Source organism: Tasmannia lanceolata, unplaced genomic scaffold (genome assembly GCF_043159265.1).
Source record: "Tasmannia lanceolata isolate RefF3 unplaced genomic scaffold, GAP_Taslan_0.1 ptg000018l, whole genome shotgun sequence".
Taxonomy (NCBI): Eukaryota; Viridiplantae; Streptophyta; class Magnoliopsida; order Canellales; family Winteraceae; genus Tasmannia; species Tasmannia lanceolata.
Window position 1 is genome coordinate 4,469,126 of NW_027518695.1, and position 15,660 is coordinate 4,484,785.

General features: G+C 36.7%; 1 protein-coding gene across 8 annotated transcripts; it reads right to left on the reverse strand.

Annotated features, from left to right (window-relative positions):
- Positions 1–563: 563 nt before the first annotated feature.
- Positions 564–13,421, reverse strand: LOC143849498 (putative protein phosphatase 2C 11). 8 transcript variants are annotated; one of them, XM_077358540.1, is made up of 14 exons: positions 13,118–13,327; positions 12,854–12,971; positions 12,092–12,187; positions 11,250–11,306; positions 11,033–11,155; positions 9,453–9,516; positions 5,042–5,150; positions 4,635–4,788; positions 3,854–3,979; positions 3,454–3,577; positions 3,304–3,380; positions 3,111–3,163; positions 960–1,014; positions 564–815 (listed from the first exon to the last, which is right to left on the reverse strand). In XM_077358540.1, the coding sequence occupies exons 5-14, from the start codon at positions 11,147–11,149 to the stop codon at positions 618–620; spliced, it is 1,077 nt and encodes a 358-aa protein (XP_077214655.1). In that variant the 5' UTR covers positions 11,150–11,155; positions 11,250–11,306; positions 12,092–12,187; positions 12,854–12,971; positions 13,118–13,327; the 3' UTR covers positions 564–617. The 8 variants fall into 8 exon arrangements, with proteins under 8 accessions (XP_077214655.1, XP_077214658.1, XP_077214659.1 ...); XM_077358543.1 differs by lacking the exons at positions 12,854–12,971; positions 13,118–13,327 and adding an exon at positions 13,405–13,421; XM_077358544.1 differs by lacking the exon at positions 12,854–12,971 and having other exon boundaries at positions 11,033–11,151.
- Positions 13,422–15,660: the final 2,239 nt, after the last annotated feature.

The following is a 15,660-nucleotide window of genomic DNA, read 5'->3' on the forward strand; positions in this document are numbered from 1 at the left end:
TTTCTATTGCTAATGTTTTCTTAAAAAACAGGGAATTTTTTGGTTTCTAGGAAAAAAGATCATGACAACGGAGCTAGCCAAATGCTGGGAAGCTCAATTTCAAAGGAAAAAAATTTCTGAGGTTATATTCCCTAGATCCAACATAGGAAACTAGACCTTTGTTAAAATGATGGTCTCAAAATTAAAAAAGATCAATAACGAGACCAAACAGAAGAAAGGGCTTTGCTCATTCAAAAAATGATCCATACTTGTATTTTTGCTCGCATTTTTATGACCAGACGAGGCACCCTAAGTGGTACATTCATCTGCAATAATTAAAAAAACCCCTTCTATCTCGATCACAATACATACTCTGTACACAACATTGTACAAGAGACACCTAATAGCTAATTCTCTGATGATGCGTCCATAAATCTTTCCAACACAAAAGTTTGTTACTGAGGGAATACTGCATATGTACACTTTATTCAAGTAATCTGTCATGGTTAAGCTGGTAAAAATTCTACACATACACACCACTTTAAAAAAGTTGTTGAATATACTCTTTCATGCTAATCACCTAAACAATATCAATCAGAGCTTAAGTACATGGAAATAGGACCCACCAATTCCTCTTTCTAATTCAGTACAGATAACTTTGATTCTGTCTCTTCAATGGATCGCGATGACTGCTCAGCCCCATCTGCATTGGAGTTGATGGGTTTCTTAAACTGAACCAAAATCATACTCATATTGTCGCATCCCTCACCCCCAGCAGTTGACGGTGCTAAACATCTGTCGAGTACTCTTTCACATACTGCAGAGAGCTTGCTTTCCTGTAATAATATGGTTATCATCAGATGCTAAAATAAATTAAGTTAATGTAAGTTTCTTACTTTTCCTTGATGATACTTCCTCAAACCTGTTTCTGATAAAACAGGGCAAATCAAGTTGAAGAAAGAAAGGTATTGACCACTTACAACTTTTATGTGTTCATTTACGAAGTCCACTACTTGCTGGCTCGACATGCAGTCCCTGTAAATTTAGCCATCCACATTTACCAAAAAAATAAGAAATCTAACCTCCAAGTCAAAGCTAGATGACAGAAGAATGAAAAAAACTAAAGAAATCAATCACGGGTACTAAGAAGGCAAATGTGACCACGTGATGAGATAAATATTCATCATAGTTCTCAATACTCATTCATGGCAATTAGAGCTTGTGAAAGATCCCACATCAGGAAGGGAAGAAAAGTTACTGGGCTATATATGTGGATTTCCCCTCTCCCTATGTAGACACGTTTTCAGCATCTCCAAGGGCGGGCCCCGCGGAGTGGGTCGAGTACGGTTAGTGCTGCTGGAAAACAAAACCGGGGAGGGTAGATGACCCAGAACTGGACAATATCTACACAGTGGGGTCGGGGCGTGACAGCTTGGGAAGAGTTAAGCTGAACTTTTCCACAAAAATGTAGGTGGGGCTAAGTGGTTTTGTGATCCAAATCATTTTTCTACTAGGCCTTACAATGGACGGGTCGCATACCAAAAAGATCCTGTGCATTATTAAACAATCCTAGTGCCTCCAATTTTCAGAATTTCTGCACCTTTGCTTTCTCTCATTCATACTTGGTAACCGATTTTTTTGGGTGTCAACTTTTACAAGTAAAATATTTATTAAAAGTCAGTGCAGCCAAATAAGCTATATATACATATCACAATATATTATGAATAAATGAACATTAAAAATTCCCTTTCTTCCACTTGGGCCACATTGTGATTAAAGAACCCAAATCCAACTTATCCGGTGCAGTTGGTTACTTCTTTAAAGAAAGAAAACACACGAAATAGTTTCTCAGTGAAGAGACCAGAGAGTTTTAAGAAGCAGCCAGCTCAGTAAACCTTGACTCCCCAGTCTAAGAATTGTTTCAACATTTATAACAATTCAAAGGGTGGATTTGAGCCTGAGATTTCTGTTTGGATTCTTTTCTCAGTTATTGTTTAAAGAAAGGGTGGCCCAGTGCATGAGGCTCCCGCCATTGCGGGGTCTGGGGAGGGCTAGATCCAAAATCAACATGGTGCATCAAGCTTTTTCTCATATTGATTGAATTGACCCCATAAACAGTGTGGTACTCTTCTATAGCACGGAATGTAGGCTTCACTTTAGCTAGGAAGATTTAATATAGACTATCTTCTAGATTTTTATGCTATAACAGCCAAGTCCAACACAGTGAATGTGTGAGACCGTCTTTAATGATGAAGCGTGAACCACAAGAGTCTGAGACAGAATGGGTAAGGAGAAAGACTAACTGACATGTGACTAATTAAGCTTGGAACCTTTTCTTCCTGTATGAGTAACACAAATACCCCTACGTTTGGATACCCACAAGATTTAGATTTGGATTTCTCCCATTTGTAGTTGAGATTTGGAACTGGATCGGATCCTTCGATTTCCAAATCAGCTACAACAGTGAAAAAAAATCTGATTTCCAAATCTTTTCTGCAAGACATTATTTGGAAATCCATATTTGTGGCAATTACCTTCACCCTCGCTGCTCCTCAACCTTGCTGCAACAACAGCAGGACGTCCCTCCCTCTCTCGTACAACATGATTATGAGGATGATTGATGTATTTTGTATCCAAAACTCAAATCCAAATCCAATTTGTTATTGGTGAAGCTTGATCTCAGTCTAATCTGGAAAGTACTGTACACTCTACCCTGACTGCAGCGGTAGCCCCCAACCCAAAATTTTTAGGGTATTTTTATACTGGGGGTAGTTTCGTACTTTCATGAATTAGGGTTTTTTTCTCTTTATTGTAACGCGTCTCGGAACGCCATATAAAAAGGATGTGATATCAGGAGACGTCCTAGAGAGGTGTGAGGGTTTGTAATCTTTTCATCAGAATAGTGGAATCGTTGGCTTGTCGCTCTGCCGTGGACGTAGCCCATACCAAACTGGTTGGGTGAACCACGTAAATATGTGTGTTCTGTGTGTGATCTTTCGTTTTATCTTTGCATCGTTATTCTGCTGCGTTGTTAATTCCTAACACAATCCAAATACAAAAACATGAGGTATCCAAACGTGGCCTTAGGAAAATAATATTCAACATTGAAAAAGTGTACATGGAAGGCTTACCAAATGCCGTCACACGCAAGAACAATAAACTCGTCATCATCGCATAGATCAACCTAATGAACAACCAAATCCATATGAGATAAAGCATAAAGAACTAGAGTGGGATAAATAGGTGAGTCTTAAATTATAGTCTCAAAAAAATAAAGGATAAAGTATCGAACTATCGATGATGAAGAAGGGGCCAAGTACATACAATATTGATGTCTGGATTTGCAGTAACAATTTGCTTTTCTGCAGGCAAAAATTTGTTCTGCTTGAATTCCATGTCTCCTGCAATAACACAAAAATGAATTTTAAAAGGGCACGAAGTTATTAAAAATTAGCAAGCAGCACACTAAAGTACCTATTGCTCTTGCTAAGTTTAAACTTCCATTCACTCGCCCTGCATGGATGAAACCACCAGCTTTTAGGATCCTATCTTTCTCAACCTCCAGCTCCGGTTTGTGATCCCTTGACAAGTTGTATGCCTATAAGAAGAAAGCCTCAATCATTCAATCCACTTTTTTTTAATGGCAACAATTCATTAGAAAATACCATTAAAAAAAATTCATTAGAAAAAAGGAAGAGCCGGGGGACCGAGGTGGTTAAAGTACAAGCCAAATAAGAGAGAGAGAGAGAGAGAGGGAGTACAAAGCTAATGCAACCTCAAGGAGGTAGAACCATTTACACCATGTGCCATGGAACAGTGTAGAAGGGTTACTGGAAATATATAACCATTAAAAAAAAAAACTAGAAAAATATACCTGACCCTTCCTTGAGATTACACAACGAGAATCACCAGCATTTGCAACAATGAGTTGGTTGTTACGAATGATTGCAACACATGCAGTAGATCCAGAAGTTGGTCCAGAAAAATCAGAGTGTGGTCCCTGAAGCCATGTAAAAAGACTTATATAACAAATATGAGAAAAGGTTAAAGTTTTGCCTCCGAAAATGTATAATAAGATAAAACGACTTACAACCTATCTGGAAAATACACCCTATTAGAATGACATTTTCATGTCAACACACCAGTATTCCTTTTTCCTCTTTCACAACTATAGGAATTTCAGAGTAACAATTGTGTGACGTTCAAAAAACAAGAAATTTTTTTATTGTATTTGAGCAATGAAATATATTATCAAGCATTTCTCACTTTAAAAATAAGCTCCTCACAGCTATAGTTACCAACTAATATACCACGTTGCTGCCTTTTTCGAAGTCCAAGATTGGGGAAAGGACGTGAGGAGGAAAGGGTAAGCAGTCAAAGATCAAAAGTAGATTCTAACTATAGCTACCAAAATGGGAAGGTAATTCAGAAACATGAAACATATATCGGAAACAAGTGAATAAAAAAGAAAAGGAGAAGCAAGAAACAGGGAAGTGATGATAAATTGTCTGATGAATTCACCGATAGTCTACGATAAATATTTCAGAACATTATTGTAGCAAACGGGAAGGACACAAGTATGTCACCAATACATCCTAACGAAATTAATACACTCAACAACAAGATAATTAAAGCATTTCTAAACGAGTCATTACCTCCTCAAAAGCCCAGTCATCAACTTGATCACGAACTTCACCACCCCTCGGAGACCAAATCAATCCTTCAATCATGCCCGTAAACTTGTTTATTTTATCTCCCAATACAGCTAACTCTCTCCAGCCCCTTTGTCCACGCATCATCTCATCCATTCTTAAGGAAAAAATGAAAATTTCTGAATTTTCACAACTTTTCTTGGCTAGTTGCGGAGAAATATTTGCACAGTTTTTTTTGGCATTAACTTTTTTTGCTTGGATTCATTTTGATTAGAAGAACTCCTTTTATGCCACTTATAACTAAAGAGTGTCTCTTCATTTAGTTAAAAATGGACCAAGACATTTGTTCAAGAAAAGTATGAAAACAAAAAAAAATTGGAAAAAGAAAAAAGAAAAATGAATGAAGTAACCTGAAGAAAGCTTTTTGTACAGAAGCACCTAAATCTCCAGTCGAATATGCTTCATTTTTTAGGACCTGTGCATGAAGATATTTTGCACAGAACTTAGCAACTACTTTACCTGCAAAATAAATGAATGTCGTTGTAGATTAGACCTAGCTAAATACTGCCACTCCACAATATAGATAAACAGTGGATTGGCAGCAGATAAGACCCAAAAAATAGGAGTCTTATCCGGTCGACATATCATTAATCGTTTCAAAACATAAAATTAAGTGACATTGTGAAGTACAGGCAGAAAGTTTCACAAGAAACTTCCACCATTGCTTTAAAAGGTGAACCATAGGACTAACGCATGAGGCATGAGGCGTGCAGGTGTAAGCCTTAAGGTGTAATCATCAGAAATTTTTTAATTTTTAAAATTAAAAATCAAAACAATAGAAAATAGGAAACTGATGAAAACATTGTGCTTTGTTTCTCCAACATGCATCATCATAAAATAAAGAATAAAAAATAAAAACCTCAAAGTCATTACATCTAAACAGATAAAAGAGTCTAGACTCTATATCACATTCCCCCAAATAGTTTATGGAGGGGCTGAGTACCAAGAGTTTGCAAATAGCCAACCAAATACAACTTGAGCTCATACACAATCTCAAAAGTCACAAATTCAGAACTCAAAGGAAAAGGGATAATAAATCTTAGGGGTAGTTTGTATGCAATGAAATCAATTACACTGGAAATCGTGTTCATACAATTCGGATATGTTGGTTTTGACAGTTTTTTGTTAAAATGAATCAAGCATGTGAAACTACCAATTACTCCAAAAGCTTAAGCTGTTGGAGAAGGCGTTATTTAATCTTTTATACTTTAACACTCCCCCTCACGTGTGGCCCCTCTTTCTTTGGGTTGGCCTATACATGTCACATGTGGCCCCACTTTTGGGTTGATCATTGCATGTGGAATTTTTTGGTATTAAGGAGGTTTGAACTCAGGACCTTTGGCTTTGATACCATGAGAAAACGACCAGTTACTCCAAAAGCCTAAGCTGTTGGAGAAGGTGATATTTAATCTTCTACACTTTAACAAAGCATATGTCAGGACCCCCTCTGTTAGTTCTACGTCCTTTCTTTCGCATCGCAAAATGAAGACGACGGAGAAATCCTCTGTCGCTAGTAGAAAATGGTGATAAAATCCCTGGAGTGAAGGATGAAGAAGAGAGTGAAAGTAAATGAGAAGAGCAGAAGGGAGATGAGAAAAATCGTGAGACAAGACAATTCTATTGACCCCCCCCCCCCCCCCCCCCCCCTCCTTTCTCGCCCTCTTAGTAATATTATATTTGTAGGAATACCACAAATGAGTGAGGAAATGAAAAAATATATAATTTTACCCATGTGAACATGTGTAACCCCCAATATCTCAACGACGCCCCCACTCCCCCCAAGTTGGTGCAAAGATAATCACTCGTGCCCAACTTGCCACTGATTTAAGATATCCAGTTTGTAGAATCAGATTTTGTAAGAATATTTGATAGTCATGCTTGGGTTAGAACATAGGGAATACAAATGAGTCGCTGGTTGAGCTTCTCTTCTATGAAGTTACGATCAACTTCAATATGTTTTGTCCGATAGTGTCGAACCAGATTATATGCAATATTAATGGCAGCTTTGTTATCACAATACAGGTTCATAGGACCAGACGTAGAAAGCATCAACTCATATAACAGTCTTTAAAGCCACACTAGTTCACAAACTCCATGAACCATGAATCCATGGATCTGTATTTTGATTTACACTAGATTTGGCAACTACTGACTATAACAAGATTACCTCCCACAAATGAACAGTAACCGGAAGTCACCCATCTATCAGTGACAGGTCCAGCCCAGTCAGCATCTGCATACGTCTTAAATTTTAAATGATCATGCTTTCCAAATAAAATCACATTACTGGTTGAGGATTTTAGATACCTCAAAATGCAATAAATGACATCAAGGTATGAGGTCCTCTAGGCCTGCATGAATTGACTGGCGACACTTACATCATATCCAATATAAGGTCAAGTAAGAGATAGACAAATCAAACTGCCCACAAATCATTGAAAATGAGTAGCATCAATCACCCTTCCTCTATCCTCATCACTCATCCTATGATTCAACTCGATGGTTGTCACTGCTGGCTATGCTCCTAGGTTGCAGGTTTCCTTCAAAAGATCTATAATTTATTTTCTTTGGGAAGTGAAGATACCCTTTTTCGAACGAGCGACTTCAATCCAAAGAAAGTATTGCAAATTGCCCATATCCTAAATCTTAAATTCAGACAGTAGATTGACTCTTCAACCTGTGAATCTCCTCACACCCATCACCAATAACTACAATAGCATCAACATAGACGATTAGTGCAATTATGCCTCGGTTTGTTTAACGACACAGTATGATCAGTCTGGCATTGTGAATATCCATCTTTCTTTACAACATTACTAAACCTCTCAAACTATGTTCGGGGGACTTTTTGAGACCAGAAAGTGCTTTCTTTAACCTCCACAAATTGAAAATCTGGTGGAGTATGCATATATACCTCTTCCTATATGTCTCCATGAAGAAAGGCATTTGTGGCATATAATTGATGAAGGGACCAATCCAGGCTTTTTGCAATAGAGAATAACACTCAAACGGAAATTCATTTTGGCAACTGAGACAAACGTCTCATTTAATCAATGTCACCTCTGGCCTCTGGCCACAAGAAAAGCCTTGAACTTGTCAGCCAATCCAACCTACTTATATTTTACGGTATACACCCACTTACATCCCGTGTCCCACAGGTTTCTGTCTTCTAGGAAGATCCACTAATTCTAAAGTGCCATTTCATTTTAGAGCTCCCATCTCCTTGTACATAGCATCCCTTCATCCAGGATGAAGATATAACATATGCAACCCTAGAAGGCACATATACAAAAGACAAAGTAACTATAAAGGAGCAGTAAGGAGACATGGATTGATATGAAACAAACGTAGATATAGGGTGTTGCGTACAAGAACACTTAATCTTCCAAGAGAACACCAATGGGAAGATAAAGATCAGTATGAGATACATCAACAGACACAGGATTAGTAAGATCAATGGCAGAAGGAGAAGGATAACTAGGATATCACTGTCCTCAAATCAATTGTATCCCCTGTATCCCTTGTGTCAAGTGAAGAGAGCAACACGGGAGTATGAAAAATGGTCGAGTCCATCTCTATGCTAACATAACTCTCCCCATGAAGAGATGACTCTATAGCAGCAAAGAACGGAATACATTTATGTGAGATAACATCCATGGACACATGGCACGATTGAGGATGGTAACATTCATACCCTTTCTGTGATGTCGAATAACTGAGAAAAACAGATTTGAGGGACTTGTGATCAAGTTAGGTAATAGATAATTTATGAATATAGAAGACGAAGACACGACCAAAATTTTTTGGAGGAAATAAAGGCCGATTGGGTAGAAGGATTTCAACTGGTGATTTATACCTAAGAACAAATGAAGGCATTCTATTAACGAGGAATGTTGCAGTGAGGCCTCCATCAGACCAAAACGTTTTAGGAACATTCGTGTGAAGCATAGGAGCTCGAGTCACTTCAAGTAGGTATCTATTTTTCTTTCGAAGCATAAGAGAGAATATGGATTTTTTAATGAAATAAGAGAGAAGAATGTTATGCTTCCCTTTCAAATGAAGAGGAGAAAATCATATTGTGAAACCACTCTTTAATACTATGTAAAATCTATAAGGAGAGAAGAAAAAGATGGAGAACGAAAGTGTGAACTCATTCTCATTACATAAATTAGGAACTGATGGATCACTTTATCATGGAGATAAAAATTTATTGAATTAACCTTAATGTAAATACATGAATTCTCTAACATAAAGCACATTTTGAAACGTGAATGCAGATGAAGTATCATAGCATATAGAAAAGAGGAAGATAACGGTTGTGAGCCATCAAGAAGGGAAAATAGATCAATGATTTTGTCACCACTAAGGGGTGCATGATAAGCATGATATCCACTAACATGCATATAAACTTGTAGTAAGAGCATTATGCCATGCACATGTGTCATTCTCCCAAACCAATGAATGGAGACATGATACCGTGCAACACGATTTCCTTTCCATTGCATGGATCCAAATGTGAGATCTTCACCATTTACAAGCTTCATAGATGCCTTGTGTAAATTTATGAAGAAATATGGTATAATTACTCAATTGACAAAGTAACACAAGGGTTTAAAGCAACCTAAAACATATGAGAGGACAGAGCAGCGAATTTTTTTAAAAAAATTACAGGATGTCAACTTGGCAAAAAAGCGTACAAATTTTAATTAAAAATTAATATCTGTACAGAACATCAGAAAGGTAAAATGCTCCAATATGTACCTCCATGGCCATCATAAACACCAAAGAATGATGTGGAATTGTCAAGATTTGGCAAAGCTGCATGCTATAGAACACACAACATAAGTGTATAAGCTTGAGGAATGGTACACTTGTCTTAAATATAGATAAAAAAGACAGAGATCGGTGAACATGGTGATTAAAATGAAAACCACTTTATCGGCATAATGTGGTGGCCCCAAAAAAATTATTATCAGAAGTACTGGGAAAATAGATAATTTCGAGTAACTAATAGATTAACTAATTCACATGAAGTATTTATGGTACTATTTCAGTCAGCTGCATTTGCACTAGCATAAACAGCTATATTTGGGATACAACAGCTTGAGTTAAGAAATATTGCACTGGTATCTTTTCAAGAGAATGATAATATAAAGTAAACCACTATATATGCTTCAAAAGCTCAAGCATAAGTTGCTTACATTAACTATAGTCTATAGTTAACTATCTCCTGTGATGGTTTAAAACATAATAATTGATGTAATACTCTAGGTGTTAAATACTAGCATATACAGAGACTCAAGGTAGACCATAAATAAATCGAGAATCACACTATTATAATGCATATCCTGTGTTGTTTGGGAAAAAAATAAGAATCACACTATATTCTCCTTATTTATTTGTTTGTTTGTTTTAAAAGATAACTTTATTAAAATTATGTTATTTTTAAAGATAGGAAAAGTGTGGTACAGTATACTAATATCTTATATGCTCCATTGTAACTCCAACACAAGACTCTTCCATGATGGTACTATATCATCAAGTGAATTTGCAAAACCATAGATCCCGAGGTACTCTTTTGGGCCATTGCCCTTGCTTCCTGCAAAATCGTGCGTGTACCTGCTTCTCAAATGTTTCCTTAAAAAAGTAAAAGCTAAAAAAAAAATCATGTTCTGAGGAATTAGGAAAACTGTATCTATTTTATAGGACACCTGTTTTGGATTTCCAAATACCAACATCCTACCACATAATGTTATACAATTTATGGCTTTCTATCTATACAGTGATAGTAGATATTATAAAACAACCAAATTGTTAGGCAACTTCTGTCTCTATTACAAATTTCTATAACATTCTGATCCTTAATCTTGATTTGCATCTTTCACATTGCTATGTAACAACGAGCATCTCAGTTTCTACATGAAAAGATTGACCCGTGAATATTTCTTAATGATTTAAGACTGACTCATGAATATTGCTTTAAGATTTTCTTTCAGACAACAACAAAAAGAAACTTTATTGAAACATAAAAAAATATTACAATTGGACAAGACCGCCACTACTAGCACGTCCCTATGAACATCACTCTTGGCTAAAGCATTCGCTAACTTGTTATAACTCCTAAGAATTTGAGAGGAAAAAATAATTCCCCGCTACAACTGCCAATAATTTTGTCAATGATGTGCATCAGTCACCACGAATTTTACTTAATGATTTTATAACATTAGCTTGAGATATTAAGAAATTAGGAGAGCAATGATAGTATAAGTAGAACAGATAATAGTACATTGTATCATTGTTACTAAGTCGAGGGGAACATGCAAGTTTCAATGAGTACTCACAGCATCTTCCATAGTTGCACGCCACCCTTGCATAGAAGACAGACCAAACTTAAGTTTTTCACTCTCGCCATCTTCTGATGACTTTTCAGTTTTGGGGGTGCTGAGATATATTCCCATTTCTGGCTGAAATCATCATAAAAATATTAAAAATTGGAATTCGTAACACAACATTTTCATTAAAAAAAAATGTACTAGTAAGAATAACAGTGCGACAAACCTGTGGAACTTTATGCGAGGACAATATGACCACTCAGCGAAATTTTTATCAAACCTACTGCAGCAAAATTCACCCCATGTTACGTGAAGACAACCTTAAGGCAAATGAACAGCACATTCACTAAAAATCACAAATCGATTATAAATTTAAACGACTACTAATAGAAATATGTGTGGCCCTATCTAAAAGAAAACCTTGTAACTCAATATTTTGGCAGTCATACAGGTGGTGACATGGACAGAAGATAAGAAAATAGGTTGTTTGTAGCCTCCTAAACCACATATTAGCTGTCTCGCTGAGAAAATCCTTGGCACAAACATTTTACACCCACCATATTGCATGCTACTCTACACACTCAAAAGAAGTGGAACTGCCAAGATTGCAAAGAAAAACAGATAATCCTGATTCATGATCTGTTCATTTAGGATTATGACAACCGATTGTGAGTGCCAAACCGATTATTGGACTCAAAATTACATTTAAATTTGAGTCCAATAATCAGTTTGGCACTGACAATCGGTTGTTATAATCTTAAACGAACAGGGCCTTAATCTAGTTGCAAATTATGTGGATGTATGTGTGCGCGCATGCATGTGTGCGCGCGCGCATGTGAAGTAATACTGAATACTTTTAAGAATAGTATTCATAGGGAGCACATGAATGAAAGATCCATTTGGTTCATTACATGGAAATATAAAGGGAGACATAAAATAAGGGAAAGCAATCAGACAGTGCAGGGCTAATACAATAGTCTCGAGAATAAAGCGAATTATCTTTTCCCTCTTTCTTGATTAACAGAAACGGGAAAAAAAATAGAAAGATCGACGACAAGAATGAAAAACCTATAAAGCTCAGAAAGCTAGTCTCCAGATATGTAACTGAAAGCCTTCCATTCATAAATATTTCTTCAGACTTTTACCACCCACATAAACGCAAACCTACATGAAAAAGACTAGTCAGTCATATGGATTCGATTCAACTACTAACTTCCTAAAACACAATAAATGGCAATGCAAAACACCATCCTTTAAAAAAAATGAAGGATGCAAGCATTATTATAACAATCAATGCACATCAAAGCAGTCACTATGTCAACCAATGCAACTAAAACATCCATGAACACAAATTACAAAATTAAGAAATACCAATTACATCTAAAACAATTTTCCACTGTACCAGCACAGAGAATATTATTTGAGTTTGCTCAGGATTTAATCTCTGACAAGACAAATATAACAAGAACATCCATACATGAGAAGTTGAAAAAGTGTGCCATTTAAGAACACCAATCTTTCTAACAAAAATAGAAAAGACAGTGAGAAAATCGTTCGCAAATCAAATTACAAACTCTACACGAGAATCTTCCTAAAGGATAGAATAAATTCAGAAATCTGCGGATATTTCTTATTGAAAGAAAGCTACTTACTATTCGTCAGTCAAACATCACAAAAAAAAAAAAAAAAAATTACAACTCGATTGTCCTTGTGGAATTATAATTGAAGGTTTAATTCAGAAGCACAAAAACATTCTATAACGAGAATATCACAATAATTCCAAACAAAAAACTTCACTGACAGGGAAAAAAAAAACCCTAAATTTTCGACCTGTGTACATCTTTTTCCAGATACAAAGATCAAAGAATTACCAAAACCTAGATCCGATCCGAGCAAGAAAAATCCAAATTCCAACCCCTAAAAAGAGATGCCGACACCGATTTAAGATCTGGTAAAAAAAAAAAAAATTTAAATACAACGATAATTGTATTCCGTACAAAACTAAGAATCAACGGAAGATCGATGAAGAAACCCTAGAAGAAGAAAAATCCAAAACGGGAATCACAGGTAAATAACTAAAATCCCGATAATTACAGAGAAAAAGAGGGTTCTAGGTCGCGTAGGGTTTTCTTTCAACTTTCCGTACTTCTCCAAAGTATATTTAGGAATGAATATGTGAGCGATTGTTTCCTCGAGGTGGAAATAATCCAGAAAGAGGCAAAAAAATGAGTAAAAGCGACGGTGACAGAACAAGAAAATTCGCGAGAAGGAAAAATGGACTTTCCGATGACTTTTGTTTGTTAAGATCCCGAATTTTAATCGGAAAATAGAATTGGGGGGGTGTGGTGGGGAAGAGGAGGGGGAGGAGATTTAAAAATTACCACAGTGAAAGAACTTAGGAAATATCTCAAGTTCTCAGCAAAGGATTTTATTTATATTCTGTGATGTGTTTCAAGTCTGTCCCTCTATTTCTGTTTGTTTTTTCGCAACGATGTAGACATATTTATTTGGCTACGAAAAAATATCTGCTACGGGGAATAAAGGACATGATCTTACAGGCATTTCGCAAAATCAATTTTATAGCCAGTCTTTTTTCACGATAGAAGTGCCACCTCCTATCAGTTAAATGAATAAGACAAATTCAGCTACGATGTGGCTCTTCTCGTTTGCAAAAGAAAAGGCAGGACATAGCTTGGTGCGAAATTGATGAGACATTCCTTCCAATTTATAACCTTCAAATTGGGTATTAAAATGGTTACTACCAGAGAGGATAAATAATGAGGAGGCATCACACTACCACAGATGCAATAATTTTATCAAAATTTCAAGATTAGATATGCTTGGGCGAGGTAGTACAATGAGTTAGATGAATTGGGTTAGGGTTGAGAGATTAGAGGCGGGTTGGGTTAAGGTCGACCCTTTCAACCTGAGGCTACGGATGGGTGGGGATAGGGTTGAAGGGAAGCCACCTCGGTTTGGTTTTGGGTTGGCCTCAACCCGACTCGAGTTGCACCCCTAGTAAAATGGGCTCTAAGTAAGGGTTGACATTGCCGATGAGATTTTAGGAATTCATGTTTTTTTTTTTCGTTTTCTGCACCTAGAAAGCGATTGAAGCCATTATTACTGTGGAAATAGTCCCTATCCATTGAGGAAATGTGCTATCAATCCAATGGTTAAGATTGTCCAGTTATAGCAATTTTCCAATGTCAGATGTGGGCGATGGGAAGTTTGGTGGTGTCTTGATTGAGCAGTACTAGGGTCACTTGTCCATGAGAAAACAAATCCTCACATCCGCTCCCATTAATGCAGGGTATGGAAACCATGCCACACCATGGGATATATATAAGGGAAAATGACCAAATAGAAGCGGTTTCTACTGAGAATGACATTTCAAAAGGGCTGTTTTCTAAATCACCAAACAGAAGTGATGTTGACTGGTTTGGATGACCATGGGACGGAAATACCCTTAGTTAAAAAACACGGTTTTAACTTTACTCTCTTTCTCTCCCTCTGTTTTTACTCTCTTGATTTTTTTTTACTTTTTACTTTCCACTGTTTACTCTCTCTCTCTCTCTCTTTCTCTCTCTCTCTCTCTCTCTCTCTCTCTCTCTCTCTCTCTCGCTGCAAATACGAGCGTCGGCGGAGAAATTCCGGCAAGTCTCTCCATCTCTCTCTCTCTCTCTCTCTCTCTCTCTCTCTCTCTCTCTCTCTCTCTCTCTCTCTCTCTCGGCCTCTCTGTATCTCTCTCTAGGTAAATCTGAGCGGCAAATCTCAGCGGGAAATCTCACAGGTTGGTAACCCATTTCTCTCACTGTCACTCTCTCCCTTTCAGTCTTTATGTGGTTTTGTCATTTAGGGTTTTGATAAGTCAGTGATTTAGTCGTTTTCTCAGTTAGGGATATGAAAAATCAGTGGTTTAAACCAATCTCAGTGATTTAATTGATAAATGAGGATTTGAAGTAACTATTGATGGTTATAATCCCCTAATTTGTTAGAAAGCAGTGGTTTAAACACCTAATTTCTGAGAAATCGGTGGTTTAAACTCCTAATTTCTGAGAAATTATTTGTTGAAACACCTAATTTGTGAGAAATCAGTCGTTTAATTGATAAATAAGGTGTTTGAACTAACTATTGGTGGTTTAAAAACCTAATTTAGGAGAAATTAGTGGTTTAATTGAGAAATGACGCGTTTATTCTCCATAGTGATTTGCTCAACACCCTAATAGGCTTGTAATAAAATGAATGGACATGTCATTGCTCTATAGGGGCTGAATTTGTTACAAATCAGTTGTTTAAACCCTTACTTTTTTATGTTAACAGTGATTTAATTGATAAATTAGGGGTTTATTCTCCGTAGTGATTTGGTCAGCACCCTACTAGGCTATTAAAAAATAGAATAGACATTTCAGTGGTATATTGGGTTTGAGTTTGCGAGCAATCAGGTGTTTAAACCCCTAATTTTTCATGTTAACAGTGGTTTAATAGATAAATTAGGGGTTTAATTCTCCTTAGAGATTTGCTCAACACCTTAATAGGCTTCTAAGAAATTAAATGGATATTTGTTAATTTGTTTCCTCACATTGTGTTTGAACAGGTCCACATCTGATTATTTGGATTCATATTCATCTTTTGCATAT